The sequence below is a fragment of the Alosa alosa genome, chromosome 12 (assembly GCF_017589495.1).
Source record: "Alosa alosa isolate M-15738 ecotype Scorff River chromosome 12, AALO_Geno_1.1, whole genome shotgun sequence".
Classification (NCBI taxonomy): Eukaryota; Metazoa; Chordata; class Actinopteri; order Clupeiformes; family Clupeidae; genus Alosa; species Alosa alosa.
Window position 1 is genome coordinate 8,972,617 of NC_063200.1, and position 16,064 is coordinate 8,988,680.

Consider the following 16,064-nt stretch of genomic DNA (forward strand, 5'->3'; position numbering starts at 1 on the left):
GTTACCTTAATGCAGAGGAAGTAGATTGGGAACCAAATAGAACGTTCAAGCATTGTTTTTGTTTTTATTGTTGAAAGGGTCTATACCTACCTGGTCTTACATGTCCCGTATGGTGTTGAGCTGTGATTGGCACTTATGAGCGATTCTGACTCCACGTCCTGTGCTGTGCTCTGCCAGGCTGCTGGACGCAGGTCAAGATGACGCTCTGGGCACTGAGCTGCTCATCCAGCGGCAGGAGGAGCAGATCCAGCGGCTGCAGGCACGCCTCTCCCACGCCAGCATCCACCCAGCCGACGACACACGCGTCCGCACCAGCTTCTACCCCTCCGACGACCTCCGCACCTCAATGCTGGACCTGCGGGAGCCTCGCAGAAGCAGTCCTCTGGAGGGGACAGTAGCTCAGCGCAAGCCTAAGGTACCAGTACTGTACAGACCAGTTCCATTTCTACAGCATGAGGTACAGCTACAGGAACATAGAAAGTAGCTCAAAACATCACTAATATTGATAATAAGAATTTAAATAGACTTTAAATTATACTTTATTATACTATAGTATAACTGGGGTAACATGAGAACAGTTGAGAACAAGTCAGGAACTTGTCAATGCTCTGCTCTTTGTTATGTCAGTAAAGACTATTTTATAACTATTTTCTTATCTCTTGTTTTATAGACTTTCTTTGGGCCTGAATTTGTGAAGATGGCCAGTGAGCCTTGTGTTGTATTGAGCGTCCCCTCCTCCATAATGGTGAGCCATGTTTCTCCTAAGGTGTAATACAGCTCAAAGAGACTTTTACAGCATAGCTAGGCCTTAAACCTTTATTCAGTTCCACTGTGGCATTGCCGACCCGCTGCATCCCCTTGCTTTTGTCTCTCCTCCAACAGAATAAGCGTGGGAAGGTGGAGGAGAGCCAGCGGAAGGTGGGGGTGGTGCTGCTGAACGGCCAGCGCCTGGAGCTCAGCAGCGACGTGAAGGCGGTGTGCAAGGACGTGCTGGACATGGTGGTGGCTCACGTGGGCCTGGTGGAGCACCACCTCTTTGGCCTGGCCAGCCTGAGAGGTGAGGGGGAGGCCGCCGTGCATGACATCGATCGGTCACTCACTTGCTCGCTGCTGTTGATCACTAATGGATTAAGTCTTTTGTTCAGTGTGGAAAGATTTGCTAAGAAATCCTGCATTGTGCAGAGTTCAGATGTGACTTAGCAGTGATCTTTGCATCCGGTTTGATAGTGTTTATTGCCAGTGTTTTCTGTGGTTTTACAGTGTGTCTTGTTTATGTATTGCAGACGACGAGTTCTTCTTTATTGAGCCTGATGCCAAACTGACCAAAGTGGCCCCAGATGGCTGGAAGGACGATCCCAAGAAGAAGAAAACCGATGTCAATTTCAACCTGTTCCTACGCATCAAGTTCTTCTTAGATGATGTGAACCTCATTCAGTAAGACCCCGAGAGAGAGGCCCAGCCTTCCTCTCCTCCTACGCCACTCTCACACGTACACTCCTACACGTAGAAACCTGAGACCAGGGCCTCGGCGCTGCCTGTAATAGTAATTACCATCCTTGTTCATTTGCTTGAACCCAGACACATGATGACCAAACGCCAGTACTACTTGCAGTTGCGGAAAGACATCTTGGAGGAAAGAATGCGCTGTGACCTGGAGAGTGCCATGCTTCTGGCGTCTCTCGCTCTGCAGGCAGAGTTTGGTGATTACCAGCCAGAGGTAACAACTGCCAGAGTTATTTTCCTCAGAACTTGTTTAAGCCAGCTTGTAAGATTGACAGCTTTTCCATTCAAGTGTCAAATCGAACATTCACATGAGTCCATCTGTTTCTCTTATTACCATTTCAACAGTTTTGTTGCCTAGTTCTGTGTTGGCCACTGCTCTCTACTTTTATTTTTATCTTCTAATTCTCCTTTTTTGGTAACTGGCTCAGCTTGAGAGCATGTGTTGTGCACCTCAGATAACTGTCCGATCCATCTTCTCCTCACAGCTCCATGGGAAGACATATTTCAGGATGGAGCACTACCTGCCCGCCTCTGCTATGGACAAGATTGACCAGACATCCATCAAAGAGGACTTGTCCAAGCTACACAGCTCCTACTATGGAGTCTGTGAGGATGAGGCTGAATTTGAGTTCCTGAAGGTACAGTTGTAAGAGCCTGCCAAAGACTTGGGAGCAGGCCTCCTATCAAGTCCCACTGCCTGTGATTATAGTGGGTTTTTTTTTAAAGAATTGGGTAATGTTTGACTGCTTGTGTAATGTTCTGTCTCTTTGGATCTGAGGTGTCACAAAGGCAGTTCTCAATTTTCCAGACTTTTTACAAGCAAGACACAAAATAAAAGCCCAAGTGTATTAAATAGCTTTATACAGTGATATAATCAAGGGCAAAAATCATTTTTTGGAGTTGATACTTAAAAGCAAAGACATTATGTGTAACATACACATAATGCTGCAACTGTGTATTTTGTCCTCTGCTGTTTGACATGAAGGTGTGCCAACGACTGACTGAGTACGGTGTTCACTTCCACCGTGTGCTGCCAGAGAAGAGGTCTCAGACGGGCATCATGCTCGGGGTCTTCTCCAAAGGGGTGCTCATCTTTGAGGTCCTGAATGGAAACCGAACCCCTGTCCTGAGGTTCCCCTGGAGAGAAACAAAGAAAATCTCTTTCATTGTAAGTTTGCCAGTAATTGCAGTAGTTTAGGCTGAACTGTTTTTGTTTGAGTAAATCCTACAGTATATTTGTTGGGTGCTAGGACTTGCTTTCACCATCTGCATGTGGCTGGGCTTGTATCTCCTGCAGAAAAAGAAGATCTCTCTCCAGAACACCTCAGATGGGATCAAGCACCAGTTCCAGACGGACAGTCAGAAGACCTGCCAGTATCTGCTGAACCTGTGTTCAGCCCAGCACAAATTCCACCTGCACACGAAAGCCAGACAGAGTAACCAGGAGACCAAAGACTTGGGTAAAACTATGTCCCTTACTGGAGGTGCTCTGAGGTCTGATACTGATGCTGCCTCTTGTGTGATACTGAAATGTCTTTCGTATCTGTGACAGAGAGCTTGAGTAGCCTGCAGTTCCCCTCGGGTCCTGAGGGCATGGGCAGGGCAGTGAGCACGCTCAGCCTGGCCCCCAGTGCTCGCTCGGAGAGCGAGCACCTCAAGAGGATGTCTTGCTCGGAGGCCGCCCTGAACAAGCACCACATGGTCCGGCTCCCTGCCTCCGGCGACGTCTCGTACCCGGGCTACGTGCCCAACCCCAACCCCCGGCTCCTGAGCCGCTCGCACCACAACCTGGGCCAGCTGCCCGAGTCGCCCGAGCACCGGGCGGCGCTCTCCTATGGCAGCCAGTCCCAAAGCGGCGCAGTGCGGCTGAGCACCCAGCTTCCCTCGCACCACCGTGCCTGCTCCGACACAGACTCCATCACAGTCAGCCGACAGCAGGACGGGTGAGTCACCAACGCCTTGTGAGGCCATCATGGACATTTCATACAGTCCTAGAAAAGTACATGCCAAGAACAGAGTGGCCAGAACAGATTACAAAACGGCTATTTGCAGATCTGTATTAGCCATGTGATGCAAGTACCAAAAGTCTTTCAGCCACCTAGTGGAAAAAGTGTGTCTGAAAAAGCCTCTCTCGTCTAGTCCTCATTACTGCCCTCTGCCCCACCCACCCCCACCCCCACCCCTCCAGACTCTAGAACAGACAGAATTATTAAATCAAGAGCTGGCTCAGTGTGTTTACTGGCAGAGCTGGTAATTGTTCCTCTCGTTCTCCCTCTGTTGTCTCCACAGCAGCAGTTTCAGCTCTCTGGTCCACAGCAATCCTCACTGGAGCCCCGAGAAGTTTAAGAAAGAGTCGGACTCCTCCTCGTGTGAGGAGACAGCCAACGCCTATGTTGTAGGTTAGTACACCTCCTTGTGACTTTATTCAGAACCTACTACAACAGCCTGTCTGTCTGCCTGCTTGCATGCTTTCTGTCTGTCTCTCTGCTGGCATCTCTGTCTGTCTGCCTGCCTCTGTGATTGTCTCCATCTCTGACTCCCAGTGCATGCTGGCCAGGGTCTACTGCTGACTGTTTGAATGGCTCTGTTTGCATTTTTGTTTATCGGTCTGTTTACGTGCCTCCCTGTCCTTTGGCAGGCTTTCAAGCCCTTCGTCTAGTGATCTGTGCGTTAAAGTGGGTAGTGTGGGGGGAGCTGTCAGACTCGGTGTCTGTAAAAACATCTTATTCTCTGAGCAGTGACTCTTGCCTCATGAGAGAGCCTTACCTTTGATCTGCTTTTCCCTGCACTGTCAAAGAGAAGAAGTGCACTTCATTTGCGCTGCATCTTTTAACTTTGATAAAAGAGAAAAACAACTCAAGGCTAGAATGATTATTTAATTCACTTATAGTGACACATGCTAGTGCATAGCGAAGGGGTTAATACACATCGGGTCACAGCTGTTATGGATGAAGATGTGCAATATTTATAGATCATAGAAATAGTAATATGTAATTCTTTATTTGATTTGATTAAGCTATGCAATACAACAGATCTTGTCTGTCTGTCTCTCTCTCTCTGCCTGTCTGTCTGCCTGCCTGCTTGCTTATCTGTCTGTGTCTCTGTGTTGTGTTGTGTAGGTGTGAGCATGCACAGCTCAGGAGTACCCTCCACCCCTGCCTCTCTCACAGTCAATGGTATGTGACGGAATATGGTTGCTACGGTTGAATACTTTCCCTTCTATAAACAATTCGAGGCTGCATCTCTGCATCTCCTCTCCAACATGCAGACAGTTGTCATCGCACTCGCTCCATTGAAGCACGCAGACACATAAAGAGACACATTGTTAGAGCCTATTAAGCCTCCATGTCTGATGGCCGTGCATTAACTGTAGCCCCCTTTGGGGCCTATAGCCGTGATGTATAGCTCAGCTCCAGCTTAATCTGTCTGATCCCAGCATGTAACCGATTCGCCAAGCCCACTTGTGCCTCACAGTCGTCTCTGTGCTGTGGCAGTTGCTGCGGTGCAGACAGACATGCCTTTCGCACCAGAGAGGGTTAATGCTGTCTATAAACACTCAGAAGGGACTCTTGCAAATTAGGCTCACAGAGCACAGAATGATGGCTGGATGCACTGCAGTTTTCTCTCTCGCTGCTACTGGCTGCTTGTCTAATTGATGTCAGATACTTCACATGTTGGGTTTTTTTTTTTTTTTCACAAATGTTTTGTCTTACTCATTCTTACATTAGTGCAATTCGATATAAACAGTAAAAGTACCTAGCTGCTCTGTACATTTGATCACCTCACAATAGCCACTCTTACCATCCCCTTGGTGGTCATCAGTAGCTGTAGAAAGGCTACTGCAGCCCAGAGTGCTCTGTTAGGGAAGTCAGCTTTATAAACACTGCTTGTTTTCCTTGCTGGCCTTTTCAAACAGACTCTCTGAAGAAGAAGCTGAATGCCTTGCCTTCTCCTGAGAGGGAGATTATGACCGTAAATCTGAAGAAGGATGCAAAGTATGGTCTGGGTAAGCTTTTTTTATCCTTCTCTTACTCTCTCTCCCTCTCTCTCTCCTTGTGCTGGAAGTTGCCTGTGCCATATATGGGTGGGGAAGCCATATATCATGTTATTGCCTCCGCGGCTGACACAGACTCTCTGATGAATGTCAGGAGGACAGAATGGGGTTATCTGGGCCAAACCAGATGCCTCTTGTACGGAAGCATTCTCTGCTAAGAAAGAGAGAGGCCTGATAAACTGTGGAGGGGCTTTGCTTTCAGTCCCATTTGTACCAGTGATTAATGAATCATGGAAGAGGGAGGACTGAGAGGCTTTTCATGTTCCTCTTTCATATTTTCCTTTTGAAGAAGTTTCTAGCTTGAAAGACAAGTCATTTGGTTTATATTAACTGGCTTCGCAATGATTTTTTGATCATTTGACTATATTTTTTTCATTTTGTTCTTTTTCCGTAAGAATTCCTTTTTTTTTTCCATCTCCAGGGTTCCAGATTGTAGGAGGAGAGAGTTCAGGAAGGATGGATCTTGGGACTCTGATCAGCTCCATAACTCCTGGAGGTCCAGCTGACATTAACGGCTACCTGAAGCCTGGTCTGTATCTTCTTAGCTATGCCCTTTTACAGATCAGATTTCCACATCTGTCTTAGCACTGTCAATGATAAGAGTCAAAATCATCATGGAGAAATAATGGTGGAATTGGTATGATTCACCATTCACCAAAATGGAAAATTAACAAAAAAAGATTGAAGCACTATATATTATAGCCTGATGAGCCAGACCATCAAGCAAAATGTAGGGTCTGGGAACTCACCATTCGCAGTGCTCAATCCGAGGGGCAGGATAAACGTTTGTCTTTCAAATTCCCTCTGCACGCAATAGGACAGTGCTACAACTCATGAGTCCCATGCGTTTTCCCACTAGTTGGCTAGTTGGTCAGACTTTTGCCAAGTTAAAAAAAAGCTTGACTCGAGTCGCACTGTTCGCCAGCAGTAGCATCCATCATCTTTGGTTTTGAAGTAGCAGGGAATTCACACGGAACCGTCGCAATTCTGCCATCATTATTTTAAGCCCGCCCACGGACTCTACACGATGTGATTGGCCTGATCGAAGTAATTTTTCCAGCTCGCAAACCAACGGAGAGTTGCTAAACTACCCTGGCTGCAAATTACATTTGCTGCCACTAGGGTGTGTCTAGTTTTCTAGGCTATATATATTATGCACTACATCATCTTAAGTCATGTAAAGGAGTTGTGAAGTCTTCTTGTCCTGATTGGTGTATCTCTATACCCCCCACCCCCCGATGGATGTATCAGGAGATCGTCTGATCTCAGTGAATGACGTCAATCTGGAGGGACTTCCTCATGAAGCTGCAGTGGACATCCTTCAGAACGCCCCCGATGATGTCACTCTCATCGTGTCACAGCCCAAAGAGAGACTGTTTGAAGGTGAGCACAGCTGACTGATATCTAGATATTGTTAGGGTTCAGCACTAGAGGTGCATAGATGCCCGTCAATGTGTTGCTTAGTGACCATGACCATGCTACAACACTGGTGGCATAACACTGTTGCCATTTCACTTCACTGCTGTTTGAATGGCCTGATATGCTGTTTGACCTTGTGCTGGTAAATATATATGTTTGCTCTTTGGGTGAAATAACAAACTAGTGAATTAGTGAGATATCCTAATTATTGCATAGAGCTGCTCTTTACCAAAAATCAGTCCTAAAATGAGAGTAATAATGTATTTTGTATTGCAATTATGTGTTGCACACTTGCATTAAAATGGCATTTCACTTTTAACATTTGTATTTAAAATGTCAGCAGCAAATGACCTAAATAAACTGTATTGCATCATCTTTAGGTAGTTCAGGTGGTTTTAAGGACATTTGTGTAAAACTGTGTGTTGACTGGGGAGGCCCAGTTGTCATATGGTTTTGCAATATAGTTATACCAGTAATACATGTGTATCTCTAATTTCCATGTGTGATATTAAGGTTTGTGTTCTATTTAGTGGTTTTTAATGGATGATGCTAGTGTTAGTTTGCACAGTGGGACTTCAGTGTAATTGTGTTGGCTTCCTCCATCCTAGGCTCCCCTTCAAGCTTCCCTCACTACAGCAGCAAGTCCCCGGTGGCCTCGTCTGCACAGGCGGACTTGGAGTCGTCGTCTGAAGAGATTGCAGGGTCCCCCAGTCCTCCTCCGATGTCCACTGCCAGTGTGTCCGTATCCCCGCTGGTCCGACGTCACGGGAGCCTGAACAGCTCTCAGAACTCCCGCACAGACAGCCCCAATCTCCCCCAGGCCCAGCTGAACGGCTTCCACCGCAGCCCCCCTCCAGAAGGCCCTCCGGCAGCACAGCCCGCCCTGGACAGCACGCCGCCCGCCCTGCCACCCAAGACCAGGAAAGCCCAGAAGGTGCTAGAGACGCCCAAAGAACCCGAATATTCAGACAGAGGAGACTCGGATATGGATGAGGAGACATACCCTGGTAGCCCAGAGAAACTTAAACTTAAAAAGGTAGAGTCAGTAGAAAGGTAGCCGCAACAATGTTGGAAGCTTGAGAAAAGAAGTGTGTCCATAAAGTGGAGTTTTTAGAAAGGTGACTGTCTTTAAGGCGGCTGGGCACGGGTATTATTGGTTGCAGTTAATTTCAGATCTCTGTATGTACGGTATATAGCTTATTGTTTTAGTAACTGAACAGAGGTAGAATAAAATTGCATTGCATAACATTTTTTTTTTAAAGATATAAGACTTGATATAAATTGATACAGTTACTTGCAGTAAACAAATAGGTTTATATAAGCATCTGATTTACAACATTGTGTAGTGTTCCGTTCACTTTGGCATCACTGGTGTCAGGCTCTGCCAGTGTGCCTAAATAAAGACAAGCTGAATTTGATTTGTCCTCAAATCACGTATGGCAGTCATGTGCATGATTCAATCAAACAGACGTTGCAAGCTTGAGTGCACAGAACCTCTGGGTTTCATCTAGTCACTGTTTCATTCATCAAGCAGTTTCCTGCAGCTGAGATCACTCCACAGTTACCAGGTCTCCACCGCCTGTCAATCACACATACACTTGCTCCACAGCGTACGGTCACACTAGTGCTCTGTTAGTCCCAAACTAACTGCTTGTTGCCAAATTGGCAATGCAATGCATGACTGCATTTGGAATGAGGAAGTGCATGACACTGCTGCATGAGACCTTATCTTTGATATGTGCTTGGCCACTCTCTTAACTCGACCTCCAAATGTCCTCTCTCTCCCCCTCAGCCCCCCTCTTGCATGTGTCCGTGTGTGTGACGTGCTGTCTACTCACACACGCCTTTTCTCTGTTTGCAGGAGCTATCTCCCAGCTGCAACATGGGAAATTTAAGTGGTAATGCTCCAGGGGTCAATAGTCTCCAACCAGGAGATCTATTTGACGTTGAGCTGTCCAAAATAGACAGCAGCCTGGGCATTAGTGTGACGGTACTGTTTGGAAAGGTTTTCACTCTCTCCTCTTTATTTTCTCCCTTCTCCCTCTTAACTCATGACTGTGTGTGTGTGTTTTTTTCCCCATTTTGCCAGTAGCTTGTGCCTGCTTTTGAAGTCCGCCGCTTGGCTTCATTTTGGGGAAAGTAGATTGGCTCTCATTGCATGCAGATTTTTTCAGGCATTTTGAAATCAGCGAATCGGTAATACCAAACACAGTAGGTGCAGTTCAGCCTTTAGCCTGCAGAGGACAGAAAACGCACAGCGTTTGACACCAACATCCATCACCCCACTAATAATGCCTGCATAGATTTGCATTGCTGATCATCTTTTAATTGATTGCGTTGTGACCAATTTGATTTTTCACCTACTGTGTGCATCTTTTCAGTCTCATCAATCTGACGTGTGCTGTGCTGTGCTGTAATCTTGTCTTGTGAAATTACTTCCTGTTGCACGACTGAAATGATCCTTGACCTCTGCAACAATAAAATCACTGTCGACAATTCAAATCAAATTTTAATCAACTGAAGCTCTTTAATTACAGCACACAATTGTTTTAATCAAAACTCCTTTTCACATCTAATCCCTTTCTGACTCATTTACAAATCGTATGACAATGTTTAAATACCAATAGTTACATTAACATCACCTGTGAGATCACCCCTTACTGGGCACAACACGGTTGGAATGGATTTACACATCTTCACAGAGCCACTAGAGGTCAGAGAGAGGCAGGACAGCAGTAATGTAGACTAGAGCGTAGTGATGCTATATATGGATGATCTGGATGGGTATTAATATATTTATGTCTGTCTCAGGGTGGGTCAAACACAACAGTGAAGCATGGGGGAATCTATGTGAAGGCCATCATCCCTAAAGGAGCCGCTGAGGTGGACGGGAGAATTAAAAAAGGTGAGACATATACACTATACTGACTTTGCACACATTCACTCCTCAGCACTCTCAAACATTTCCCAACTCTGAACTCCCACTATACTCACTTTGCACTCATTCACTCCTCAGCACTCATGACCCCCCCCCACACACACACACACACACACACACACACACCACCTACAAGACTTTTAGCACTTTTTACATCCCTCTCCCTATGCTACAGACCTTTTATTTATTTTCTTATTTCATCACACGCCAACACACACACACACACACACACACACACACACACACACACACACACACACACATATATCTGACTTTCTCCAACTTTTGCACACTTTTTATTTATTATTTTTGATTTCTCCTCCATCTACCCATGTCCTTGATTGCCTAGCCTTTCTGCCCCCCACCCCCCTACACAGCACATTGTCTTCAGGATCTTCTCCAATCCAACACACATCCTCTACATACTTACAGCACACTGCCCCCACCTACCCACACACACACTACACACACACACACACAGTCACTGCTCCACACACACACACACACATCCTCACTGTCATCACTACATACATTACATACAGCACCTGCTTGCAATAGTAAGTCCCTGCCCCTACATACACAGCACATTATTTCACTGGAATCTCCAACACACATCCCCAACATACTTACAGCACACTGCCCAATACACAGCACATTGTCTCGTGAGGAAGCTTGCCAACACACATATTGCACACTGCCCTCCCCCCACATACACAGCACACTATCCCATCTCCCTGTCATCCCCAACACACACATTAGTTTTAGCAGAGCCGTGGATCTGCCCAAGGTTTCTTGGTAAGGAGTTTTTCCCCAACACACATCCCCAAACATGCACTTTTAACCCCCATAAATGCACAAAATAGGCTGACACCAGACATAATTTCACTGCATTTCTTACTTCCAGTAACTATATGCATGTGACAATAAACTTCCTTGTATCCTTGTATCCTTGACATTTTGGGGGTAATTAGACGTGACTCTGTCCTTTGCCAGATCATTTCGCCATTTTTGACGGTGATGAAAGTAATTGCCACAGGTATAACTGTACTGTGTGTCATGATGTTACATGACAACTGCGTTTGTCTTCACCAGGTGATCGAGTAATGGCTGTGAATGGGAAGAGCCTGGAAGGAGCTACTCACCAGCAGGCTGTGGAAGCTCTCCGAGACACTGGACAAGTAAGACAGTCTCGGGCTCGGGACGTCCAAGGCAAAAAATACACGATGCCCTGTTCTGTTGTTTTTCTGTTGACTCCTCAGCTGAGACTTGTTGTCCATGTAGTGTCATTTCTGAGTCACAGAAACGAATGAAAGGTGTCCTGACCTCTGACCCCATTTGTCACCCAGGTTGTCCACCTGCTACTAGAGAAAGGTCACCCCCCAGCTGATAGCATCCACGCCCCACTCACCCCACAGAGCACTGCAGAGCAACCCCCAGAGAAGCCCCGAGCAGCCCCTAAACCTCCCGCTGACTACCACTTTGTGACAGATGGTGAGTGTGGGTGTAAGACGGCATACAGCCCCTCCTGCCATACTCACTGCTTTCCGTATCCAGCTTGTTGTGGGCTTAGCAACCAGTACGGAACCTGAAAGCATCCCGCTCCACGCGTCCTACTTTAGAGGTATGCACTTTACATTTTGTTGAACATGTACAATGACAATAACAATCTATTCTATATTCTATTATCTCCTGTAGATAACATGTTTGAGGTGGGCCTCGTGAAGAACTCCTCAGGCCTGGGCTTCAGCTTCAGTCGAGAGGAGAACGTTCCAGGGGAGGCGGCCGCGACGAGCATGGTCCGAGTAAAGAAGCTGTTCCCTGGACAACCAGCTGCCGAGAGTGGTCAAATTGAAGTGGGCGACGTCATCTTGTGTGTCAATCAGACTTCCCTCAAGGGCTTGTCACAACATGTATGTTTCTCAGTTTTATACAGGAATTTCACCTATATGTGCCATAACTACAGTCATCAACTTTAGGAGGAAGGATATAGAGTATTTCAGCAGCTGTATTCAGTGATTGTCTTGATGTTGTGGTTTGGCTTGTTACAGGAAGTGATATCAGCTCTCAGAGGAGCAGGGCAGGAAGTCACTCTGTTGCTTTGTAGACCAGACAAAGGACTCCTTCCAGAAATGGACCCCTCTCTAGTGGTGAGAAGAAAAAAAAAAATTCTCATGCTTTCCCAAATGCCACCTGGTCCAGCTAGAAAAACATTTGCATCATATGCTTATTTCATAAGCTTCAATTTGTTTCCTGTGTTTCTCCACAGACCCCCAAGGCTTCCCCTCGTAAGGAGCTCCACGCTCATCCTGAGCCCAGCGAGCCCAAGACGGTCTCTCCCGCTGAGGGGGGCGGCCACCAGAGCCTGGGCGCGGTGGAGGAGGCCCTGGAGAGGCTGCTGATGAAATCCCCCAGCCGGCGGGACAGCTACAGTGACAGCACGGATGACGACGAAGAGGTGGAGGAGGCCTTCAGCCCCTCCCTGGAGCACAGCAGCCAGTCGTGGGACAGAAGTGTTTACCAGACCCCTGGCAACAACCCCCAACTAGGGAGACTCAGCCAGTATGAGACGCCATGTGAGCTGGATGACACAGTGCGATCCACCTACTACTCTCCCAACCCGTCCATCTGCAGGACAGATCTGGACAGAAGGTACTGGGCTGATCCACCCTTGACCCATAACCTATTTGAAGTCTCAGATACAGTTTAGAGACCAGAGACTATTTATTGATATTTAGAAATTGGCTTTTTTGTGTGGTCAGCCAGACTCACTGTTCAGCAAACTCCATAGAAGAGCGTAGGAAGTATTTTGAATGTTTTCTATATCCATACTCTTCTAGTTAAGAGTAATTTAGAATCGGAGAGCTTCCACACGGATCTGTACTGTCTTACACACACATCTGGCTCCTTTGGATCACGTCTTTTGGTTCTGTGCTCCAGGTGTCCTTCCTCGTCCCCCATGATGGTGGAGCTGGACTCCACTCTGCAGCCCATGCTGTCGTCATCGGTCAGCCCCGACAGGGCGGGCCAGAGCCCCAGCCCAGACCCCCTGCCGCCCCCACTCCCTGTGCCCACCACCCTCAGCCTCCCCAACAGCCAGGACATGGAGGAGTTTGTGCCGGTAAGAGACCTGGAGGGGAGCTGCTCTCCTCAGTGTCTGATTACATCTGTCCTTTTTCCTCCTTTTCACTTGACTGAATATTTGCTCAAGGCACATTCTTTCATGAAACAAAAAAATGAATGTGTTATTTGTAGTGACACATTTGATACGTGCTCTTGGGCTTGTTTGGTTTTCTTCTTAAAAAGTTGACAAGAAATATAATAAGTATTTTTTTTTTCTGTCTATAGGAAGTTGAGCTGAAGGTCTCCCTTGTCAAGTCAGACAAAGGAAGTTTGGGATTTACCCTGACCAAAGGAAATGACCTTAGCTGTTACATCCACGACATCATTCAGGACCCAGCCAAAGGCGACGGACGACTGCACCCCGGAGATCGCATGATAATGGTAGTATACACACACATGGTCTGTGTACCATGTACACTCACAGATAAGGAAACAAGGCAAATAAACACACTACTTGGGCATGTGGTTTATGAGAACTAATTCACCGACAACCACATCCCGGTCATTTGTGCTATTATCTCTTATAATGTATGAGGAAGTAGTTTGTTGACTGCATAATGGCTCAGAATGATGTCCTGTTCCCACCTCATTCTATTTCGGTCCTCCTCACTCCTCAGGTCAATAACACAGACGTGTCCAGCATGGGCCATACCGAAGTGGTGAATCTGGTCCGAGCTGCACCGCGAGTAGTGGACTTGGTGGTTGGGAGAGTTCTGGAAGCTCCTAAACCCCCTTTTGAAGCTCATCTACTACCTGACATCACCTACCAGTGCCAGGAAGATTCTCTAGGTAAAACAGTGTTATTCTGTTTTATGTGTGTTAAGCCTGTATTACGTCTGGTTCAAGAAATCATGGTGCGTCCTTTTGGGTTTAATTGTTGATGTTAATGACAGTCATGTTCATGGAATATGAAATCCAAATCAACCCTTTTCTTAGCACCATTAATTCAAAAACAATAGACAATAATAAATGGTACTTTGGTCTATTAATTGTATTGCATGTATTGCTGTGTGGTTTGGTATAATTGTATCGCTATGCATTGTCCCATGCATTTATTGCAATCAGGAAGTCACATCTGGTTATGGGATCATATGGCTTATGTAACTCATTTAGCATTAGTCAATACGCTGTTTTCTTTTAATGGAAGCTAATGCCAAATGGATGTAAATATAACATTTTCCATTTAGTTTAATAGAGTTATATTGTTGCCATAGCTTTCTGTGAGTTTAGCTGTCAACAGGCTTTATAGGTCACACGCAGTGTGTTTGTGTTGGGTGTCTGAGGCTTAATCCCCGACTCCTCTGTTTCACTTTTGAAATGTTCCTCTCTGGGTGTTCCAGCCCTTCATTATCAGCCACTAGCAGTGTAAACCAAACACCTACTACTGCGCATTGTGTTTAGGCACGCACAGCTGAACCTTATCAGAACCAGCACACAATAAGATGCTTTCAGTAGAGGCAGAGCCATGCGAGCCTTCCCCTCATAACAGACGTAGGTGTGGGTGTTGTGTCACTGAGCTGCTGTCTAACTGTGGGTGGTAGGTTGCTTGGTTATTGTGAAGTGTTTGCCCAGAGGTCTATCTCACCCGTGGGGCTGTGTGTTCCTCAGGTGTGGTGTTGGAGGGGGGTAGTGATAGCCTGCTGGGATTGCTCTATGTCAAGGAGGTGGTGCCTGGATCGGTGGCAGCAGGCGAGGGCAGCCTGAAACCCCTGGACTTGATCCACTTCATCAACGGCGCCCCAACCCATGACCTCACCCTCAGCGAAAATCGCAGGTTGCTGGAGCTGTCACTCAGGAACCTCACACTGAAGGCCACCAGGTAAGCATTTCAGCAGAAATCCAATATGTCAAGCACAGACACACACACACACACACACACACACACACACACACACACACACACACACACACACACACACACACACACACAGAGACACACATAGACACACATATTAACCCTTATCCATCACCTCTCTCTTTCCTTCCTTCTGTATTCCTCTAAAAGTTCTGGGTTGGTGTATATCTTTTCTCTGCTGCAGCTTTCTTTTGTGCACTTTTTGCCAACCAGGGGGGTATTCCAAGTACGTGGTTTAGAGACAAACCTGGGTAAGTTAACTCAGAGTAAGTGGTAAACCTCCTACAACAAGAGCCCTATGGCATTGCTTTGTTAGGAGAATGAAGCCATACAGCTCTTCTATTAGGAGGTTTACCACTTACTCACCCAGGTTTGACACTAAACCACGTACTTTGAATACCCCCCTGGTCAATGTGAATGCAATCATGGAAAGAAAAACACAGATAAGAAACATCATAGTGATCAATCTTTAAATTGTGAACATGCACTCTCCATGACTCCAATAATGTGACATTTTAAGTCTATGGCAGTAATCTACACGTGATGTAGGTCACTCATTACTATGATATGACCATAGCAACTTTCATGAGATTCAAAGGGGAAAAAAAGGGTAACAGGGTCTCTAATACAATGTATCTACTTCATTAAGTGCAGTGTAACAACCTAAAAAACTTTTATGATATTGATCTCATTAATAAACCCCTAAAACATTGAGGTTGTCTCTTATTAAAAAGCAATTAATGTCATGAACGACGTTGAAAAATGCAAATTCCTTTAATATTTTCATTACCGAAATTGAAATTATCATCACCGAAATTGGCTTTAACTATTGCGGTAATGATAAAGTGCATTGCGGTAATGAGACGACCTAACACAAAAATGCCAATTTTAGATTTAGCTAGCATGACCTAGCAAAAAAAATTACCTCCATGACATTGTGTGTTTTATTACCTTATTACTTAACAAATTTGAATTAAGAAAATAGTTTTTATCACAAAACTGTCGGTAATGAGAATAATTAGTGTTGTGTTTAGACAGTTTTGAGACAAATCATGGAATTTCAACACAAAGACAAAAGGAGACATGCTCACCTTGACGCCATCTTTGATCTTCTGTTATTACTGATGCATGATGGGAAATTTCATTTCATGTTGACATTCCTATAGGTTTTTATT

General features: G+C 45.9%; 1 protein-coding gene across 1 annotated transcript in view; it reads left to right on the forward strand.

Annotated features, from left to right (window-relative positions):
- The window catches only part of ptpn13 (protein tyrosine phosphatase non-receptor type 13), a 51,333-nt gene that overhangs the window by 29,606 nt on the left and 5,663 nt on the right, over positions 1-16,064 (forward strand). The window contains 26 exon segments of the mRNA XM_048258733.1: positions 178-415; positions 671-745; positions 883-1,057; positions 1,284-1,434; positions 1,579-1,717; positions 1,989-2,141; positions 2,489-2,671; positions 2,801-2,963; positions 3,056-3,446; positions 3,793-3,902; positions 4,623-4,679; positions 5,420-5,509; positions 5,979-6,086; positions 6,809-6,940; positions 7,585-8,012; positions 8,838-8,966; positions 9,788-9,881; positions 11,007-11,092; positions 11,261-11,405; positions 11,610-11,824; positions 11,963-12,061; positions 12,181-12,563; positions 12,852-13,032; positions 13,260-13,415; positions 13,652-13,823; positions 14,643-14,853. Of these exon segments, the coding sequence (XP_048114690.1) occupies positions 178-415; positions 671-745; positions 883-1,057; positions 1,284-1,434; positions 1,579-1,717; positions 1,989-2,141; positions 2,489-2,671; positions 2,801-2,963; positions 3,056-3,446; positions 3,793-3,902; positions 4,623-4,679; positions 5,420-5,509; positions 5,979-6,086; positions 6,809-6,940; positions 7,585-8,012; positions 8,838-8,966; positions 9,788-9,881; positions 11,007-11,092; positions 11,261-11,405; positions 11,610-11,824; positions 11,963-12,061; positions 12,181-12,563; positions 12,852-13,032; positions 13,260-13,415; positions 13,652-13,823; positions 14,643-14,853 (4,464 nt within the window).